The sequence below is a fragment of the Fistularia commersonii genome, chromosome 3, assembly GCF_037954325.1.
Source record: "Fistularia commersonii isolate RoL2024-O1a breed Wild chromosome 3, RoL_Fcom_v1.0, whole genome shotgun sequence".
NCBI classification, from domain to species: Eukaryota; Metazoa; Chordata; class Actinopteri; order Syngnathiformes; family Fistulariidae; genus Fistularia; species Fistularia commersonii.
In genome coordinates, this window is record NC_141286.1 from 13,949,467 (window position 1) to 13,970,215 (window position 20,749).

General features: G+C 38.7%; 1 protein-coding gene across 2 annotated transcripts in view; it reads right to left on the reverse strand.

Moving 5' to 3' along the window:
- The window catches only part of lrrk1 (leucine-rich repeat kinase 1), a 76,126-nt gene that overhangs the window by 29,460 nt on the left and 25,917 nt on the right, over positions 1-20,749 (reverse strand). For both annotated transcript variants that reach the window (XM_086143718.1, XM_086143719.1), the window contains 18 exons: positions 20,271-20,341; positions 19,005-19,134; positions 17,278-17,390; positions 15,788-16,002; positions 15,002-15,166; positions 14,160-14,332; positions 13,706-13,826; positions 9,868-10,027; positions 9,153-9,331; positions 8,987-9,084; positions 8,245-8,416; positions 6,843-7,012; positions 6,605-6,744; positions 6,174-6,450; positions 4,993-5,162; positions 3,950-4,147; positions 3,177-3,316; positions 2,963-3,100 (listed from right to left, as the gene is read on the reverse strand). In XM_086143718.1, coding sequence (XP_085999844.1) covers positions 2,963-3,100; positions 3,177-3,316; positions 3,950-4,147; positions 4,993-5,162; positions 6,174-6,450; positions 6,605-6,744; positions 6,843-7,012; positions 8,245-8,416; positions 8,987-9,084; positions 9,153-9,331; positions 9,868-10,027; positions 13,706-13,826; positions 14,160-14,332; positions 15,002-15,166; positions 15,788-16,002; positions 17,278-17,390; positions 19,005-19,134; positions 20,271-20,341 — 2,830 coding nt within the window. The remainder of the gene's footprint in view (positions 1-2,962; positions 3,101-3,176; positions 3,317-3,949; positions 4,148-4,992; positions 5,163-6,173; positions 6,451-6,604; positions 6,745-6,842; positions 7,013-8,244; positions 8,417-8,986; positions 9,085-9,152; positions 9,332-9,867; positions 10,028-13,705; positions 13,827-14,159; positions 14,333-15,001; positions 15,167-15,787; positions 16,003-17,277; positions 17,391-19,004; positions 19,135-20,270; positions 20,342-20,749) is intronic.

Sequence of the window (20,749 nt, forward strand, 5' to 3'; positions counted from 1 at the left end):
AAGATGGGTCGTGCCAGACATTGTTCAGAAGAACAGCGTGGCATGATTTAAACTTTGATTGGAGAGGGGAAAACATAAAGAAGTGCATAAAATGATAGGCTGCTCAGCCAAAATGACCTCCACTGCTTTACCACGGAAAGCCAACCATAGAGATATGGACGAAAATGATAAAACTATCATTCAACCGGATCGAATAATAGCCAGAATGGCAAAGACTCAGCCAAAGAGCTCCAAGGAGATCAGAGACAGTCAGAAGTTACTTGTGAGTACTGTGACAATTAGAAGACACTTGTGTGATGCTAATCCATTGGCACGAAGCCCCTGCAAAGTCCCACTGTTAAAAAAGCTGAAGAGGATACAATTTGCCAAGGAACATATGGACTGGCCTAAAGAGAAATGGAGAACTTTTGTGGACTGATGAAAGTAAGATAGTTCTTTTGGGGTCCAAGGGCTGCAGACAGTTTGTCAGATGACCCCCAAACACTGGATTCAAGTCACAGTACATTATGAAGAACATGAAGCATAATTGTACAAGCATCATGATATGGGGCTATTTGTCTTACTATGGTGTCGGCCCTATTTATCGCATACCAGGGTATATAGATCAATTTGCTTATATCAAATTACTTGAAGAGGTCATGCTGCTTTATGCTGAAAAAGAAATGTCCTTAAGATGGGTATTTTAACAAGACAATGACCCCAAAGCAGCATCTTGGTTCCAGGCCCAAAAAAATAAGGTTATAGAGTGGCCAGCCCAATCCCCAGACATTAATTCAACAGGAAAACTTGTGGGGTGACATCAGCAACGCTATTTCTGAGACAAAACCGAGAAATGCAGAGGAATTGTGGAAGGTTGTCAAATCATCCTGGGCTGGAATACCTGTTTACAAGTGCCCGAAGTTGGTCGACTCCATGCAGCACAGATGTGAATCAGTTCTCACAAACAGTGGTTATACAACTAAATATTAGTTTAGTGATTCACAGAAATGCTAAATCTTAACATTTTTTTCAATTTATTGACTAAATATTTGAGTCTGTAATGAAAAATGCAGACAATGCTGTTTTTTTGATCAGCCAGATATGATATTTTCCTTCATTTTCTGTAAAGTAATAAAAATATTAGGTCTTTATGAATGTCTATTATGAATTGTATCTTCATATTTTTATGTAAAATAAAATGTGGAGTGATCCCAATGAACGAAAATAAAAAAAAACAAGGATTTTGAGCTTTACTCACGTTTTAAAAAACACTGCCATTATTTTGAACACAAGTATGTGTCCGTGTGTGCGGTCATAAAAGTCATTGATTTTTTTTTTTTACTTGAATTTATCTAACTTGTTGAATATTTTTATCTTCACATGTGGTTTGTCTGATGTCTGTTTAGTTTATACATAAATTGATGTATATGGCTTTTGGTATGTGCTCACATACTAAAAACTGTAACTTTGTAAAAACATATCTACAGTGTAAATATCTAATAGGTATTAGATATAGATATTCATCTAGTTAAGTAAATTTTAAACATTAAGAAAGTAGTTACAAAAAAAAAAAATTCAACTGAACTTAAGAGTTAAGACGTTGTGTAAAAAATTGCAAACATAATAAGAAAGCGGGGGAAAATTACTGAAAATTTTAAATAATTGCAGAAATGTATCTTAATGTATCCAGTGGAATTAAAGTTGATTAATCTTTGTGCTACGTGATTCACAAAAATACACTGTCTGTACGTGGAGAAAAATGCCACTGGATATTGTGAGTTTTATATTTCCTGCATAGCTAAGCCCTACGTCTACAATTAGACATGTAAACACTGAAAAGTATTCTGCTGTTGATTTGGACCGTTATAAAGGAAGTGTGTTTGTGTGACTTGGCCACCTCCCTCCTCATGACAGCAAACACATGGTACCAATTAGACCGTGAGGCAACAAGCTGCAGAGAGGAAGTGGTCAGTCAAAACAATCGGCCCACTAACCGTAAATCCTCTGCGGCAACACGTTAAACAAACACAAAGGCAGCGGCGCTTTTAGACCCCAGAACCCACATTAGTATACCCAGACCCACAAGTTGAACCACTCATGTATTAATTGGACAAAAGTCCCAGGTCAGGACAATGTGTCTCAGCGAGAACATCCAGGTGCAGGAAGGGCCTAACTTCCTCCTCCAGCTCTGAATTTACATCAGGGATGTCTACTGAATAAAACATCTCTCAAAAGGAAGGAGGACATTAAATCTGTCACATCCCAGCTTGACATGATCCCATGTGGATATATAGTCCGGCCTGCAGCTCTGTCAGCGCCTCCCACAGGCTACAAAGCCAACACACCAGTCCGAATCAGCCTTTTCCTGCTTACGGAAATTGGTAGGATGGAAGAAAATTAATATCAGTTATCTAATCTTCCATATTCAGCTGACAAGGCTGTTCTTCATGATGCAGGGCTCAAAATGTTTCAACGGGGCTGAATTCAATCTTCATTTACAAAAGAAACATATTCTGAGAGGAAATCACTATTAGTTTAATTTTATATCAAGTTCAGCACTCTGAAGTTGAAGGTCTTCCATCTCTGATTGAGTAATTTCTGATTTCTTTCTGGGTATAAGGTTTTGACAAATGGAAATTAGAAACAGAATTCTGTTCCAAACTGTGCAACTTTTTATATTGGAAGGTCATACTTAGAGGGGAAAAAAAGGAAGCAGCTCCTTCAAAAAAATGAAGAAAAAACCCAAGTTCAAACTTGTACTAGATGGTTCCCTCAAAAGCAAAATAAACAACAAATTTGTCTGCCAGCTGTCCGTTCAGTGATAGTGGATCGAGTCTTGTTTTTAAAAGTATCCAAGCAACCAAAACCCATCTCTGCCAAACATGGTCCATATCTAGCACAGTCACTTCAGAAGAGGTTATGAGTCTTATAGAGTTAACTATGGTCTTTCCCAGTGTCCTGGATTCCCTGAAGAGGACTTTACCTTCTCATCATATACGATGCCTGGCCGGATCTCAGGAGCCTGGTATCCTGGCGTTCCTTCAACCCCTAATGCCCCGTCATGGAAGGATTGGCGCGATATACCATAGTCGGATAGTTTGATGTTGACTGGATCCTGGACCTGCAGCAACAAAACAAGGGTCAAATCACAAAGTGAGCAGAACCAGCATGGGGATCCTGGAAAGAACTGTACCAACCTCGAGTGACCAGACCAGGATGTTGTCTGATTTAAGGTCGCAGAAGATGATGCGCTTCCTATGGAGATAGGCCAGGCCGGCAGCGATCTGATAGGCTGCTTTGAAAGTCAACATGTGGCCGAGGGGCATGAACCTGGTGGCTGCAGACACACAGCAAACATTCTACATTCTCATTCAAACTTTCAACATGCTAATCCAGAGACACACGACTGCATACCAAAACTATATGCAAAATTGCAAAATTAGAACACCAACCAGGAGAGAGTCAGCCAAGAGATTATAATCAGAAAAATCACTTTTTGCAACAAATGAAAAAAAAAAAAAAAATCTAAAATATAAGACGAGAATTGAGGGCATTGAATTCATTGGACATGATGAATTTTGAATTATACATATTTGATTCCATAACTATAGTAACAAGAAAAAGAAATTGATTTTTTGCCATATATATATAAAAAAAAAATTGCAAACCAAAAAATACTATTTTCACATTTTTTCCGTGTACAGATGTCTTAAACCAAAAAAGATCCTTTAATTAAATCAATTAAACTATTATTTACTTGTATCCTGTCATTTTTAAACCAAGTAACTAATTGGAATTTTTCATTGTATAAGAAAGGAGTCTTCATGAAAAAGCAGTTAGAGATAAGGAATTAAAATAAAATACATTTTTTAAAAAGCCAAGATATGAAAAATGAAAACATTTTGCAAAATAAAACACATGACAAACTTAAGCTAAGATTCTTAAGTGATGAATTCACAAAAGTACATGCCTTTGCGTTTGGCCTCTAGCACAGTGTTGAGGCTTCCGAGTGGGGCCAGCTGCAAGGCAAAGCACAGAGGGTGGATGCTGATGCCCACCAGCGACACGATGCAGGGATGCTGCAAGGAGTGCAACATGCTTGTCTCCAGGCGGAACTCTGAAAAACTGCGACATATGTCCGCAGACCGTAGATGTTTCACCATGGTGTCTGTTGCCATGTGGGGGAGAATGGTAACAATGTGGTTTACTTTGGCAAAAACCAACGTCACAAATATGCTTCAAGAATTACAAAAGGCATGCATTTATAAAATGACTTTCAACAAAATCAGAGTGATTAAAAAAAGGGAGACAGGGCCCGATGTAGTTATTCAGGGAACAATATTGAGCCTTTGCCACTTTACTTTGTAGACATTGAGCTGAACAGCCCAAAGGAAAAGAAGAAGAAGGAGAAAAATAAGTGTCAGAAAAAAGAAAGAATAAAATGAAATAGAAGAAAATAATCCAAAGATAAGTTTTCATTTTGTAAAAGGAAACATATAGATATAAACAAATACACACACCACACATATAGGAGTTCTTTTCTACTGTTGTACTCTGGTTTCCCTCTTGCCTATTTTCATGTTAGGGGTAAGTATTTTTTTGTGGAGTAGATACATTTGGATTTTGCAATTGGCAGATTTCTATTTGTTGCCAACAGAGGAATTTAACCATATTCCTTATCTACCATAATTTGCGGACTATTGAGCGCACCTCAATATAAGCTGCACCGGCTAGCCGATCGCTATCTTGGCTTCCTCCTGCACACTAAAACCGTCAAAGTCATCTCCTTCGGTGTCAGAGTTGAACGGCCTAAGAATTTCCCGGTCATTTAATTGTCTGATGTGACCAGGATAAATGTTTTAGCGGCGTGAAGCTCGCTAGCCCCCCGCCCCCCAAAAAATCCATATATTAGCCTCATCATTGTTAAAGTGAAAAAAGTTGCGGCTTATCGTCCGGAATTTACGGTATATGTTCTAAATAATGACTTGGTGCAAGACTTGAGGCAGACATCACCTGTATCACTGCTGGAGGTCTGCTGTCGGCACTTCTTGAAGTGGAAGCGTTTAATGGCCACAGGCTGGTCACGGTATCGCGCCCGGTAGATGATGGTCCCGCTTCCCCCCTGGCCGAGGATGTTGGCCTCCTCCTCAGAATAGTCAAGCTGGCTCTTCTCCAGAAACAAACTGACACAAACACATCCACAGTAACACAAACATACACTTTGTTTATCAGTTTGTCTGCGTGAGTCAAAAATTCCATGTCTGTGGCTGAGTCCAGCATGTTACTCATGGGTCTGAAAGTGATAATACTTTATTAAAACCTTTACTACTGGAACTAATTAGTGGAATTGAACTACTGTTGAAACAACTTGTGTGGCTTTTACACTGAAAGGAAGACGAATTTTCTAACAACCTTTCAATTCTATTAAAGCTAAATTTTATGCTACAATATTAATGGCTGTAACTTTTAGGAGGATGCCATTATCTGGTATTTATACAAATATTCCATTTTAGGTGCTTTAAGAATTCTGCTGCTATAAATCTATATAATCTGGAAGCATTGGTCTGTTAAGCCAGCGAATTTTTCCAAAGAATAAAATGAAAAGAATGTTCAACGAGTAACAAAGATGCAAGTTTTACAACTTCAATTATACCTATTCTGACGTTGCATGTGTGTAAGCACGATCTGTGGGAAAATATCAATAAGGACTTGAAAAGTCAAAGATCTGATCAGTTTTTTGTATTTATATTTAAATCTGGACACTCATGCTTGGTATTTGGCGGAAAATTGATGTGACGTCAATGTCTGGATGTTTAATGTCAACAATACATTTAGCTACGAATAACATTTGACAGTGAGATTGTGTTGTTTTTTTAGTGGTGGTGTTGACTGATGAAAATACAACAGCCTTATGTTGACACAATGCAACCATTTATCTTTTATTGATACTTCATCGTTTGAAAATCCAGTTTGTGATTTATCCTAAGCCCAATATGACTTCTATTTCTCTGGTGCTTAACTGAGCTTTCTGGCACTCAAACACCTGCAACTTTCTAGGGTGAAGTTTTTCATCGTCTTGTTTTAACAGAATTTGTTTCAGACCATGGAAAAACAAGATCAACAATTTATTGCGTGGCAACATGTTGAAGTGGATCCAAGCTAGCTCTTCATTCTCTGTAAGTGTGAAATGTTACCGTGTGGGGAAGTCGGTCATGAAGAGTTCAGGCACCAGTTCCTGGAGACGGACAGGCTGGTCTGGGTGCTGAGGGCAGACGATGTGCTCCTCCTCCACAGCAGCCAGCAAACAATCCTCCATGTTGAAGTAATGAGCTTCCCCTCCTTTGTCATTTGCTCCTCGCTCATGGATCTTGCCAGGTAGCCCTGTCTGGTTATGGTCCAGAGAGGCACAGAGTGGACAGGGGGCAAATTGCTCAATCACCAGGCTCCCATCACTCTCGTTGGCCGTCAAAGCTGAAAGATACAGTTATTTGAAACAATTTATGATACATGAAATCATTTTATAAGGGCTGTCTGAATCACGTAGAGGCATCATTAATGTACATTTCATCATGTTGCACAGAACTTCCAGGTGTGTGGAGACTGAATGAAGGAGATGAGCACTAACCAGGGAACCACTGTTCAATCAGAGAGTTGACGTGGTCTGTGATGAAGGCCATGGCAGAGAAGTCTCTCATCTCAGATTGGCAGATAATCTTTATGCCACCACTCTTCTTTCGCTTCCAGTTGACACAGGACGACTCCACACTGTAGAATCCATGCACACATGTGTCCAGCCTCCATTCATGCCAAACCTTTTCGACTAGTTTGTCATCACTGATTTAAATGATGGCCTCAGTTCTGACCTTAGGTAACCACCATCGAATGTGACCAGCAGCCCTTCCTTCCAATAGATCGTCTGGCTGCGACGGACTCTGAAGGTGCTGCATCGGTTCCTCTGCTGGTTCCCACCAAAGCTGTACATCACGGAACTCCTGCTGCATTGGCTGTGTGGATTTCTTCTGGGCTCAAATGACTGAAGTGACATATTTCAGAGCATTTACGCAACATGGTGAAGAACAGTACAATGACTAGCTCATAGTACTATTCCTAAATCTTTGCATCCTTTAGCTTGAATGCCACAATAACTATACAATAATAATTGTTCTTCCTTAATCAAAAGTCCAACACTTGGTCCCTTTTTTTTTTAGTGTTCCGGGTCCAGATGATGAACTGTTAAAAGATCTTTTCCTTTCTGCAACCAAGAGTCCGAGATATAAAACACAGATCCAATGGTACTATACAGTCAATTGTTGACTGTTGTTGACAGTGAGACAATTGTTGTTGATTGTCTCAGGTGCTTTCAAATCAAACAGTGTTATGTATAAATATGGTATTTGATAGAGCTAATCCGTTCTTTCCATAGAGGTCCAATGGCTGAGAAGTACTCAGTTTATACCAAGGCAGGATGCTTATCCTTCTATCTCCCACATACATTAAATCCACAGAATAAGAAGATATTATTTATTGTAATAAAGATAATAAAACATGGCACCTCGCAGTCACTTGAAGAGGGGGTGATAGTCTAACTGACAGCTTAATGCATAAATGCGAAGAAGTTATAGGAGATTTCTGTTCTGAAGTGTTCCTAGGATGGGACCCACAGCTAGCATTCAGCTGTTGAATTGAAGTATCCTCACATTCACCCAATTCCCTAAACCCTGAGCAGCTACAGTAAAGAATAACCCCTAAGTTCCAAAACACATTCTATGTAAAGAGAAGAGTCCAACTATTTCTGGCAAGTGAGGGTTTACCTCGTACACTGGCTTATACTACCTTCCCAAACCTGGCTCCAGGAGGTACCATAATCAGGGTACTTTTGATTAGTTATTTATTCTGAACCCCTATCTAGAGCAAAACCCTTGATGTTATGCATTCATTCTGGTTTGTGTCTAATGTAGTACACCATATGCTTAGGAATCAATAAACATCATACCATGATGTAAAGCTGAAACATACTAATGAGAAATTGTATAAAATGTGTAAATTGTGTCTGAAGGTTGTTGGCCATTCAGGTCATGGTTCTTGTAGAAAGAAGACTTGGGTAGTTTTTTGAACAAGTCCTGTTGCTACAACAAGATTACCCAACAAGGTCTAATGTGAATTCAACTAGTTCTTGTTCTTTTTTTTACATCTTGTATCCGAATGGATTTTTTAGTTATTTATTTAAAAAATGTCTTTAAGCCATTAAGATGGTGGTTATTGCACCTGCAGGTCCATCTCAGTTAGGCTGATGAGCATCCTGGCGATGAAACGCTCCCAGAATCCAGCAGGAACGAAGCTCATCTTGAACAGTCGCTGCAAAGTATTGGCAGTCTGCTGGCGGAGACAGTGGATGTCCAGGGCTGGTTTGGGAGGCAGGAGGTGGGGCAGCAGGTAGCTATGGTAAAAAGAGGATTCAACTTATCTAACTTTATTGTTTGAAGAAAATGTGGGCTTGCAGGGCTGTTCCATTTTGAGATAGTCAATTTAAAGTTAAAAGTTAAAAAAGTTAAAAACTTTTGCTGCTGATGATTTATCATTGCAGTCCTATTTTCGACATTTGTTAATGTACTATGCTTATCCCATAACCTTAATAGAAGCATGACTTTCAACAAAATATCCACCATTAATCACTTAAACCGTGTGTGTATATTTCACAGACAGACTGAACTTTGCCTCAGACATTTTGGATGCAAAATATTAACACATTACTACATCACATAAAAATTTTTGGTAAGAATTTGTGTAATTTTGCCAGAACTTTGCTTCGTGAAGAGCACTTGAAGGTTATTACGAAATGTCTGCTACAACACGTGTAAAGGATGTTCCTGTGAGGTCTTGCTAAAATATTATTTCCACCACAATGATAATCTTAAACCAGTAATGAAAAGCAGCACATCTATAGCAAATCCGGGCAAACCTACGGCTGTTCTCACATCCGGCCCTAATGTGGATAATGGTAGCCTACCTGTTGTTGGCTACAGGCAGAGCAATCTCAAACTTGGCAAGAAACTGGAAATACTGCCCCTCAGTCTGCTGAGTGAAGCCTGTTCCCACCAGCAGCATCTGCAAAGAGACGTCATCAACATACAAACTGACGCGGTCCACTAAACTCTGGGCTTTCGGAGTTTCACCCTGAAGTCTTCGGCTCGGATTACTCCGTTCCGGGTCAGGGAGGGAGATGACTTGAGGTGGACTATCCTTTCCAGGCACTTGGACAGCCACACAGGACACAGAAAGTAGAGGGTGCAAAGGCCATGGCTAGTGTCAGGGAAGTGTAGTAGGGTCCCTGTCTCGATCAGGAAGCTGATGGCTGGGTAAGACAAACTAACAGTTTTTTTGCTCCAGGAAGCAGGCAAGAACATCACATAGCATCACTTGAATATATTCAATCTGGATAAAATTTCTAAAATAGAAGGAAAAGGGGTTAGGCCCAATGATGTTTTGTACCAAAAACAGTGTGTGCATATATAAATACACTCAAATAAAATGATATCTGGCACAACATCATTGACTTGACAATCCTAGAAAGTCTAGCTGATTTCACGCTAATTTCTTGCAAGTTTTTATGTCTCAGCAAAAAAACTTGCTAATCTTAAATGTGCTATTCTGAAAAAAAAATTAACGTTATTCCATTTTCATATGTGTTTCACATTGTCGCTTTGCAATTTCTGGATGTCTCTTGGGCTTTTATTATTATAGATTCAAGTAATATTGAAGTCTTCCCACCACAACTACTAAAATTCTCCCAAATTTGGGGAAGAATGTTCTGTTTTACATTGTACACAACAATCTGCGTGAAAAATAGAAACTAAAAAATTAAATAAAAGTCCAGCACGGTCAAAGCACCTGACTGAAGGTCTTCATAGTCTCTGATGTCACTTTCTGGGCTCTGTTCAATGATGCGGTCCAGCTCGGTCTCGGTCAGGTACTGTACTTCATTCTCGTTGTCGCGTCTTTGCTTCTCTGCAATCACTGCATCTTGCAGCATCACATAGCTCCTGGGAATCTGGGGTCAAGGGTTAGAAGTGAAACTAAGGGAATCAAGAAATGATTTTTAATTGAGGCAACATTCTTTGAAGTAGCCTCCACTCAGATGTCATGACTCGCAATATGATTGGATGTAAACAAAAGGCAATGAGACAGAAATTTGTCATATCAAAATGTGCATCCAGGCAAATGTGCTTGTTTAAGGCGAACAAATTCACCCAAATTTGCCCTGCTAAGAAAATAACTGTTTTAACATTTTCATACTTTAGAGAAAACTTTCCATTTCTCTTCTACCAGGGCTGGAGCCTTGTGAATTTGGGTCAAATGACCAAACACTGTGGATTAACATTGTAACTGTATCACCTGAACTGTTCAAGACTTCCTATGCATTTATGGTAACAACTATATGCCAAAAAGTACCTGACAGATATTGACAGAAAAATGAAGACGCTTTCATTAAAAACAAATATCCTTGCCAAATAAGGGGAGATTTTATTTTTCAGTTTTAATAATTTGCACAATTGTCACCTTGTCATTCCACTTTTATGGAGTTGCATTAATACAAAAATATAATTGCTTGATCTTGTTGACATTCAGCCTTTTAATTGTTACTCTTTGTTCTTAACTTTATTTAAGATGCTGTGAGACACATTCCTCTGACAGTCCCTCCTCAGCTCACCAACAGATTCTAAAAGGTTCTAGTCAGGATTAAACCATGTGAATCAACTTATTCTAGTTCCAAATGAGATGGAGCCTTGGTGGACCGGAGGAATCTTAAAAAGCCCCCTGAATTGATGCTCCTGGGTGAGAATTTGTCCGACCATCATTTTTTTTACATTATTGAACGAGATGTTCTACCCTGTTCGCCTATATTACTGTGGTTAACATGCAGCCAGATGAGTTGTGCACCTGCTAGTTCCGTAACATAAGACTAACCTGAGCCATACAATTTATGGTACAACTGCTGGACAAAGCCCTGGACTTCAATATGTAGATAATACTCTTAAAAGAATGTAGGCATTGCATTAAAAAGACATAAAGAAAAGCAATTGGACTAAAAGCAAATTTAGTTTAAGTGCAAATGGTGTACTGAATAAAAGCCAGGTTATAGTGATAAAAATGACAAATAGAGAATAAACCATTAATAGAAATCGAATAAAAATGATAGAAATACAGAATAAAATGGACTTGATGTAAAAAGTCAAAATAAGAAATTAAGTACAGGCTTAGCTGATTATACAATTAAAAAAAAAAACTTTTAATGTAAATAATGCAAAATACAATAAAATATAGGAAAACAGGATCGATAAGAATAATGACATCTTATTGAGAGTCAATAGAAAGATATGAAAAAAAGAAAAATAAACTTTTGTTTAGTAATATATATATAAGACAGTAACAATATGTATTGTTACAGTACTGTGATTTTAACTGTCTCAATAAATAATACAATATACAGGCCTCAAATAACTAGAACACAAAACTTAAATGAATGCAGCAGGGCTGCAGGTGAAGAAGTAACTCAATTTTGTTCTGTTCCTAGAATTCTTTTAGAGGCAGCTGGACTCTATTTACACTCTATTTACATGCAGAGGGAACTTCGTTTACAGAGATACCTTATCCTTGTTCTAAAGCCTTTCACTGATAATGTTACATAATTTAATTGGCAATATGCTCAATTTTCTATTTATCTCCCGTGTTCCATTTTATGTGTACTTGGAAATTTAATTGCTGGATAATTGCTGGGCTTGGAGGCTGTTGTATATCTTAAAACCAAGCTCAAGGCCTACTTTAAGAACAGGGGTTTAAACTTGATTTATTTTCACACATATTCATTGTTTGAGTTATGGTAACAGTTTACCCCAACTCCTCAGTGAGGTTTCTATTTCGCAATACAAATGCAGCCCTGGGTTTTCTGAAGAATGCAATATGAATAAAGTTTGACTGATTCACTGACTGATTTGTGACTTTAATTTAAAAAGTGAACATGTAGTTCTATAATTGTTGATGACTCCAATTTTGACAACGATGAGGATCAACTGTAACACTACACATCTTCAGGTTAGCGCGCAACTGAAGAGGCCTCTTGGATGAGAGATGAATTGCAGTTGCAACAAGAAAAGAAAACAAGTGTCTGCTGTGGTTACTGACAGACAGATACTGGCCAGGACCTCGTGATTTATCACAATGCAGTGCTACGAGACAGACTGCAGCAGACTGTAATTAAACATGCATAAGTAAATGACAATTCTTCCATTTCTGTTCTCTTCAGCTGTTACCACAAAGAACTTTGTCTCCATCTAACCCTCCCCTTTGCATTGTTCTCTCACACCACGTAACTAAATGTCCTCTTTCACTCCATCCATGGATCTCTTCAATCCTCCTCTTGCCCTACCCCTTGGCGGTTCAACATCAAATGTGTTGTCCCTCTGTTGGAGTCATACCTGATCCTATACAGTCCATTCTGGCTGATACTCTTTTTCTCCCATTCATTCTACAGATATCCTGTCACTCTCTCAAGATTCTATTAAACAATCTTGTCAAAAAAAAAAAACGTACTGCCACTTCTCCTATACAATTCCATACCTAGGCAGGTATATCATCATTGCCTTTCCGTTCTTCATCCTCTTCAATGCACACCTCACTTCAATCATTGCTACTTTATGGTCCACAACAATCACCTCTTCTACTCCTTATTTTCCCCCATCAACTTTTCAAAGTACTCTCTTCCTATGAATAAATTATATTTAAAAAATAAAAATGCTTTATCTCTGAAAGGTAAAGACGGGGTGCGGCTTGTGTCCTCCAGATATTTAATTCCAGTAGGAAAGGTCATTAAATGATGTGTTTTATCTGAATCAGTACCCCCAGTTTAATTTTTAAATCTGAAGTGTAGCCAACTGTCTGCTTGGAAACATGGAGGAGCCCCTCCAGTGTTTGCGGCCATGTCTCCCGGTGGGTGGGCACACTGACACGCTTTTGTTTTACAGGAGTGCCGACAGGGCAGGCCAGAACATGTGCCTCTCTACAGCTAAATCAGTAATACAGTTTTTACAAAATCAGCCATGAGGAGTCCCCAGGCTGATTGACAGCATGTCTACTGCCAAGAGATAGATGCACATTTTAGCTGATAAAACTTTCTGAAGGATCTTTCCTTCAGAAACTGATGAAATAACACACACACACACACACACACAACACACAACACACACACAAACACACACACAAACACACACACACACACACACACACACACACACGTGACGTGCGGTGAGGTTCATGGCTGGTGAGGCACTGACGTCGTCAACGCACGTCTCTTCTTCATATTTGAACAGTAAATGTGAATTTTCTTTAGTGATTTTGGAAAAAAAATAAAAAATAAAAATGGTGAAGCTACCAGTATGTGGAAAATAACTTTATAGTACAAATCTGTGAAAAAATATAACCATTTAATTTATCTTTTAATTTTGCATTTTTTTTTTCTTTCTGTGATGACAGGTGAGGCCTGGCCTCCCCTGCCTCTACTGACTGCACGTCTATCACACGCGCACACACACACACACACACACACACACACACACACACACACACACACACACACACACACACACACACACACACACACACACACACACAAACACACACACACACACAGGGAGGTAGACAGGCAGACATGCAATGGGATAGAATGACTCACCAGTCTTCCGAGCAATTTGCTTCCAGAGGCTTTAATGCTCTTATCCTTCATAGAGAGAGTGACTTGGTAGATCAGCTTCTTTAACCCCTCGAAACCCTCAAGGGTCTTACAGGACACTTCACTGACACACAAATACAAAGACACATGCATGCCTCAAATTACGTTTTTTTAAAGACATTTTAACTTTTGCAAAAACATATGGGCACTGATAACCATTTTGGGCATATTCAGACAGTTTCTGTCATTTTTTTAAATTAAAATTAGAAATAGATTGCATAACTGTAGATAACAAAAGTCCAATGCCAAAAAAGTATTTCTTGCTAAGTCATCAGAGTAAACTATGTTTCTTTAAATCTTCCTAAGACCCAAACTGGGCCTGGCCCCTCATGCTTTGAACACTAGCTTTAAGACAATAAGTCCGTTATGTAAGCTGGCAGATAAGAGGTCCACTGACTGCAGGTGCTTCCAAGTGATGTCGGGGAAACCGGTAGCTCGGGCCCCTGATGGGGAGCGACACAGAGCCAGGATGTAGGCTCTCAGCGTGGCCAGCCTCTCCGTACGGAACTTCGTGTTGATCAGATCCAGATGGGTTCCCACGACAACCACTGCTGAGTTGGGTGCTCGCGCCTGCGGGCATGGCGATCAGTACTTTAAATGGGACTATTTATTGAGATCTTTGATTTAGTATGATTTATCTTATCATCTGATGAGATATGTATATAGAGTAATAGCATGCTATTATTGTCAGCAAAGTAAAAAGCATTTTTCAGATGTTATAATCAAACAATTGGCTTAAAACCAACAGGTTATTGTGATACTTTGGACATTCTAGTTAAATGACATAACATGAGGTAGTGAAATGGGCCCAGTAATGGACTAGTGCAGGGGCGTGCAATTATTTTGGCTGGCGGGCCACATTTTGTATTTGATTTTTTTAGGTATCAGGTATTTAGGTTTCATGTAATTTGAACAAAATGAAAATTGCAATATTTAAATTTTGGGGGTATTTCATTAAAATTTAAAATCATTAACGATCATAAAAGTGTACCATTATTCTACATGGAATCATCCGTACAAAATTAAACAAAAGGAAAATATAAGTAGTTTCTAATTCGATATTGATTGAAAATAATTATTTAAATATCCAAAGAAAATAGTTTGGCGGGCCGGATATGGCCCGCGGGCCGTATATTGACCAGGTCTAGACTTGTGTCATCACAGACAAATCATTATTACTAAACAGACTTCCTCAATACAAACTCATGGGTGTGTGTGTGTGTGTGCATGGGATGCGACCTCTATATTGAGCAGCCACGTCTGCAGGTTGGCCACAGCTTCTTCTCCCATGGCAAGGTTCCAGATAACCACGTACAGGGCCTTGTCTGTGAAGAAGCACTGGTTGATGGTGGACATACTGGCTGGGCCACCAATGTCCCACACGTTGAATGACACCAAGCTCTTCTGTGAGGACAGGCAGAGGAAGAATTATTGTCAGGCAATGAGTCAGGAAGGCAAACATATTTAGAGTCTATGAGGTGATAATATGAGGCGATAATAAGAAAGATCCTCTTCTGTGAGGAAGGGTAGAGGACGTCACCTCTAAACTAAGGGATGAGTCAGGAAGGCAAACACATTCAGTGTTTGAGTCTGAGATAAGAAAGATTCACTTTACTATTTTTAAAATAAATACATAAAGATGACCAGGTGAAATCACTGACAATCATTGTAAAATTAGCAAAAAATTCCAAAGGAGTTATTACTAAAAAAAGAAAAATCCAGACATAAACAAACTTTAAAAAAATAAAAAATAGGGAGACTAAGATAACTAGCGAATATTTCCAGCTTGAATACAATCAATTATTTCCTGATTACTTTAATATATAGACCCTTTAAATTCAATTTTGAAATCAAAGCATTCAATATAAATAACACCGATTCTATATAATTTATTTTGAGTTTAAGCCTCGATTGCTTTGAATTAGGGCTGATAAATAACATCGTAGACTTCTTTATTTTGTGTCTGTGTATTTCAACCGTGACAAAACTTTATTTTGTGGATGATGTTAGGGTGTTTTCTCTCACGGTGTTCTTTCCCCCACAGGGCCTGTCCAGCTCCCAGGTCGAGGTGGAGATGCTACAATCAGGTGGGGCAAAGGGCGAGGGTCGGCCTGTCTGCAGGGCTTCCAGCAGGGCGGTCTTCCCCTGCCGCGGGGGACCGATCACCACCATCTTCAGCAGCTTGCAGGGCTCTGCCTTCCGAAGCTGTGCCCTCAAAAAGGAAAGTATGGATGCAGGGCCTGGGGGACCACACATGGTTAGTACAGGTTATACCGAAGGTATATGGCCAATAGTTTGATAACTGTAGCTCTGACTTCAGTCACATTAACTGTATTTTCTACTGCCTTCCATCATTTTCAATTACTTTTCCTTTTTTAAATACATATTTAAGAATGAATTGTTATTTCCATCCATCTTCTTCCACTTATCGTGCATTCAGGGTCACGGGGGTTGCTGGAGGCTGTCAACGGGCGAGAGGTGGGGTACAATCAATTGCAGGGGCCACATAGATAGACAAACAACCATTCACTAACTCAATCATTCAGGGCAATTTTCCCAATATTTCCAATTAACCTACATGTTTTTTGGACAGCGGGAGGAAACCACAGACACGGATAGAACATGCAAACTTCACATAGAACGGTCAGAATCGTACCAGGGTCCTTTGTGCTATGAGGCTGAAATGCTAACCACTGCGCCACCATGCCACCCATGTATTGGTATTTGATTTTCAATATTGCTTTATTTGCTGTATACAGCAAATAAATCATACTTATGTATAATTGTTATTTATTGTTATTTTCTAATATATTGATATTTATTAGAGGGGAGCAAAGTTAGTGCTTTAGCCTCACAGCACAAAGGAACCTAGTTCGCTTCCAACAAGGGGGCCTTTCTGTGTGGAGTTTGCACGTCCTCCCGTGGGTTTCCTCCAGATTCTCTGGTTGCTTTCCACAGTCCACAAACATGCAGCAGTTCAATTTGAAAAATTGGGGAAAATTGCCTCGAATGAGGTAGTGAATGGTTGTTGTCTATATATGTGGCCCTGCAACAGACTGGCGACCAGACCACGGTGTACCCCGCCTCTCGCCCAATGACAGCTAGGATAGTCGCCAGCATCCCCTGCAACCCTGAATGCAGGTTAAGCAGCAGACAATTGATGGATGGATGATTTTATCTTTTTTTATTTTATTTTGTTTTTTTGTATGTGTATGTATTTAGATATAGTATACATTTTTCTTTCATTCATTTATACTTGTTTGAAATTTCTTCTATCATTTACTCGTCTATTTCTTTATTGTTACTTCTTATTCTGCCCTGTTTTTCATATTGTCGCTGTTACTCTTGAGTAATAGAGATGCCATTTATTTATTTATTTTTCTTTTTTATCATGTTTTTGAAGGTGGACCTGAGACCTAAACCCTGATGAAAAGTGTTTGATCAGAATGACAAGATAAAGCAACAACTGTGTTTCTTTGCACACTGGCTGGATGGGTTTAGAACTGAAAACCTGCCTTCACTCCTCACGTCCTGTGGTACGTTGGTAATATTGAGGTCCTCGATGTCCAGCTGCCATAGGTTCGACAGCTGGCCGAGCTCCACCGGAAGCTCCTGGATCCCTGGGTTACTGCAGGGTCAATGTTAAGGACAAATTATTCACAACTCCAACCATACATAACTGATTTTGTCTCACTTTGTATCAAGTACCAAAAATGTATTTTGGGAATTCCAACATGTCAGTGAATGCAAAAAAACAAACAAAAAAAAGCAACAACAACAGTACTCTCCATTGTCTTTTTTTCCAAAGGTATTTATAGGTAACTTAATAGGTAAACCTTTGAAATAAAATGTCTCTTTACCTTTTCAATCTCATGCAGACAATAAAGTGCAAAGCTATTCACAAAGACTCGGGAATTACTAGAATGTCCAGATAATGTTGTTACTCTTAATCATCAGGACCGACTAAAACATTGCAAGAAATGTCCTCAAACCCAGTGAGGGATTTCCAACAATAAAAATTTTCCCAACAAAGAGAGGTAAATTGAAATCCAGCTAGAAATTACATCCCATCAAGCAAAATGTGACGAGATATTTCTCTAAGTCCCAGTGAAAGTCACAGATTGTATTTTCTACCATAATCAGTTAGCATGCTATGAAGAAGCAGTGTCACAAATCAGGTCACAAACTCCATGGCTTGGGAACGTCTGTGAGATTCCGCAGTTCAGGATGAGAGCAGATTCATGTGGAGCGGCTGCAGCCACAGAGGTAATCAAGGTGGTCACGACGAGTCGTTTTAAACTTTGGAGGCATGATTTTAAAGGTAAAGGACTCACTGAGGTGAGTCAAGCTATAATCACCCCCTTCTTTTCACATTTGTCCTCATTGGAAGGATGGTGATATTTGCATGCAAATATTTTTTTTTTTTTTGTTTCGTTTGTTTTTATTCCTTTTTTGAATAAACAAGATCCAGCAACCAGATTGATCACAGGAAGTTAATTAAAATTAATTAAAGACAGCTAAACCGCAGCACTGTGTCTGGTACAAATTATTTCAATTGAAAACATAAAAGTTCAGATTGTTTTCAATTGAAATGCCATGTTTGTAAACTGTGGTTTATCAAACCTTTCAAAATCACTTGAACACACATTTAAAGAGAAACTAATTATCGGCAAACTTATCAAATCAAGGTTCAAGACGTCCTTGACCGTCTCCATCCCCACCGTCATTATGGTTAGTATGTAATTTCTTGTTGATTTTTTTTTTCTTGCTTTTTTTTTAATTTTTTTTTTTATTTGTAAGTTCACCCATGGTCATTTCTGTGGCCATTGAAATAATTACATTCACTGCAAAATTTCCATTGTCAATTCCAATGAAATACAACAAAAATAAAATACAACAAAAATACTAAAACAAAAATACAATAATCCATGTCTGGATAAAGTCTATGACTTAAAAAAAATCCCCATGAAGTTTCAGAATTCGCAGAAATTTTCATTTCTTCAATATATTCAATATATTTCCCAGTCGTTATTGATTTTAACGGTTATAATAATTTGATCAGCTGTCATGTTGCATGTGAATTGTGTTTTGTGGAGAGCATTTCATAAAGTTAATTTTCAACTACCTACCATGAGAAAGAGGCAAAATGATAAAATATATTTTTTACCTTGTCCCTCTAAACATGAACAACACCAAAAATAAAATAGCTGCACTGATGAAGAGATATCCTGCAGTGACTCACTTGGAGAGGTAGAGCTCGGTGAGGCTGTTCAGACCACACACTGACTGTGGGACACACTCCAACTGGTTGTCGTTCAGGAAAAGCACTTCCAGCGAGTCCCTCAGAATGACAGGAAACTCCACAGGACACACTGCCAACACAGAGGGTGGCAGCGTGAAGCCACAGGTCATTAGGATAAAGCTAACAGGGTTGGTGTCACTCACTGCCAAACCTCGACAACAACGCAACATGAACCGTCGTGGGATTAGGCTCTTGGCAGGAGGAGCTTCCTCTCAAACTTCATGTGGAAGCAACACTGCCGACAATAAAAGCTACTTCATCAGGCCCTTCTGTACAATCTCATGGGATGCAGTTCAGCGGCTGAAGTCCAGATTCAGGCTGTCAGACTGTTAACTTCAATGCGTGTTTATTATGCAGGCTGCGGTTTATCACTTGTGCTGAAACTTGGCGTTCTAAACAATGAACCTGCAGGAACCAGTTAGTTTTTGTTCAAGACCTTACCCAGTGGCTACAAATTCAGAAAAAGCACCTCCCAAACAGATTAATTAAAAAAAAAAGCCATATTCATCATTAAGTCCAGGTCTGACAGTCCACAAATACAACAAAAGGTTTATCAAAGTGAAAATTGCATACAAAATTATTCAGGGTCAACAATATACAATTAAATTGGATTGATTAACAATCTTTTCGGATTTGTAGATCCTATCTCCATTGAAGTGCCTTCCTTGTGTACCAGTACTCATTATAATTTAAACCCAGTCACCAAGATTTTCAATTTCATTTTCATTAGCTGTCAAAGCTCAATATAAGAGTATGTTAAAATGAATGCGCTCACTAATTTTAATGCTGAAACTAATACATAGGACTGTTGGATTATTCCACTGGAAATACTGAGGTATTGAGATTTTATGTAGATGAAACTAAAAGGCTTTTGCTTTCAAATCTGTGTGTTATGTATACACACATATACACACACACACGTATATACATATATACACCTACATATATACATATACATACATATACACACATATATATGTATACATATATGTATATATTTATGTGTGTATATATACATACATACATATATACACACACACACATATATATATACGCATATATACACACACACACACACACACACACACACACACACACACACACACACACACATACATATATATATACAAATACACAAAAACGATAATAAATCACATTCTTAAGCACAGTCTGATTAAACTTGCCCGTCAAGACAAGCAGATCTACCTGGATCTGGGTCCCTTCTATTCCATGTGGTCAGGAAGGCCAGTCTTCTGGATTTGGGACCCTCTTCTGTCCTGAAAGCAAAACAACTGATGAACCACTGCATGTAGTCTTTAGTGGATATTGTAATGTTTGTGACATTGTGATCATTATTTTGAAAACCCAATGAACCCAATAAAAAGGGTTTTTCACAGAGATATTAATGTGAGCCTTAAAAATACAAATAAGATGTGGGTTGTTGTTGCTTTGCTAGCAATTTTTGAAGTCCCAAGTGTGTTTTACTTAAGGCCCCAAGAAAATACTGGAGTCAGAAATTGGTCACAAGAACCAACATTTGAATTTTGAGCCCCTAAACATCTTCAGAATTTACTTTTCTATTAATATAATACAATTGCTACAATTCAAAGTGGAAAAGTATATGCTATTACTTCACAAAAGGTGCCTTCAACTATCTTTTTCTTTCACAATTCGAATAAGATCAT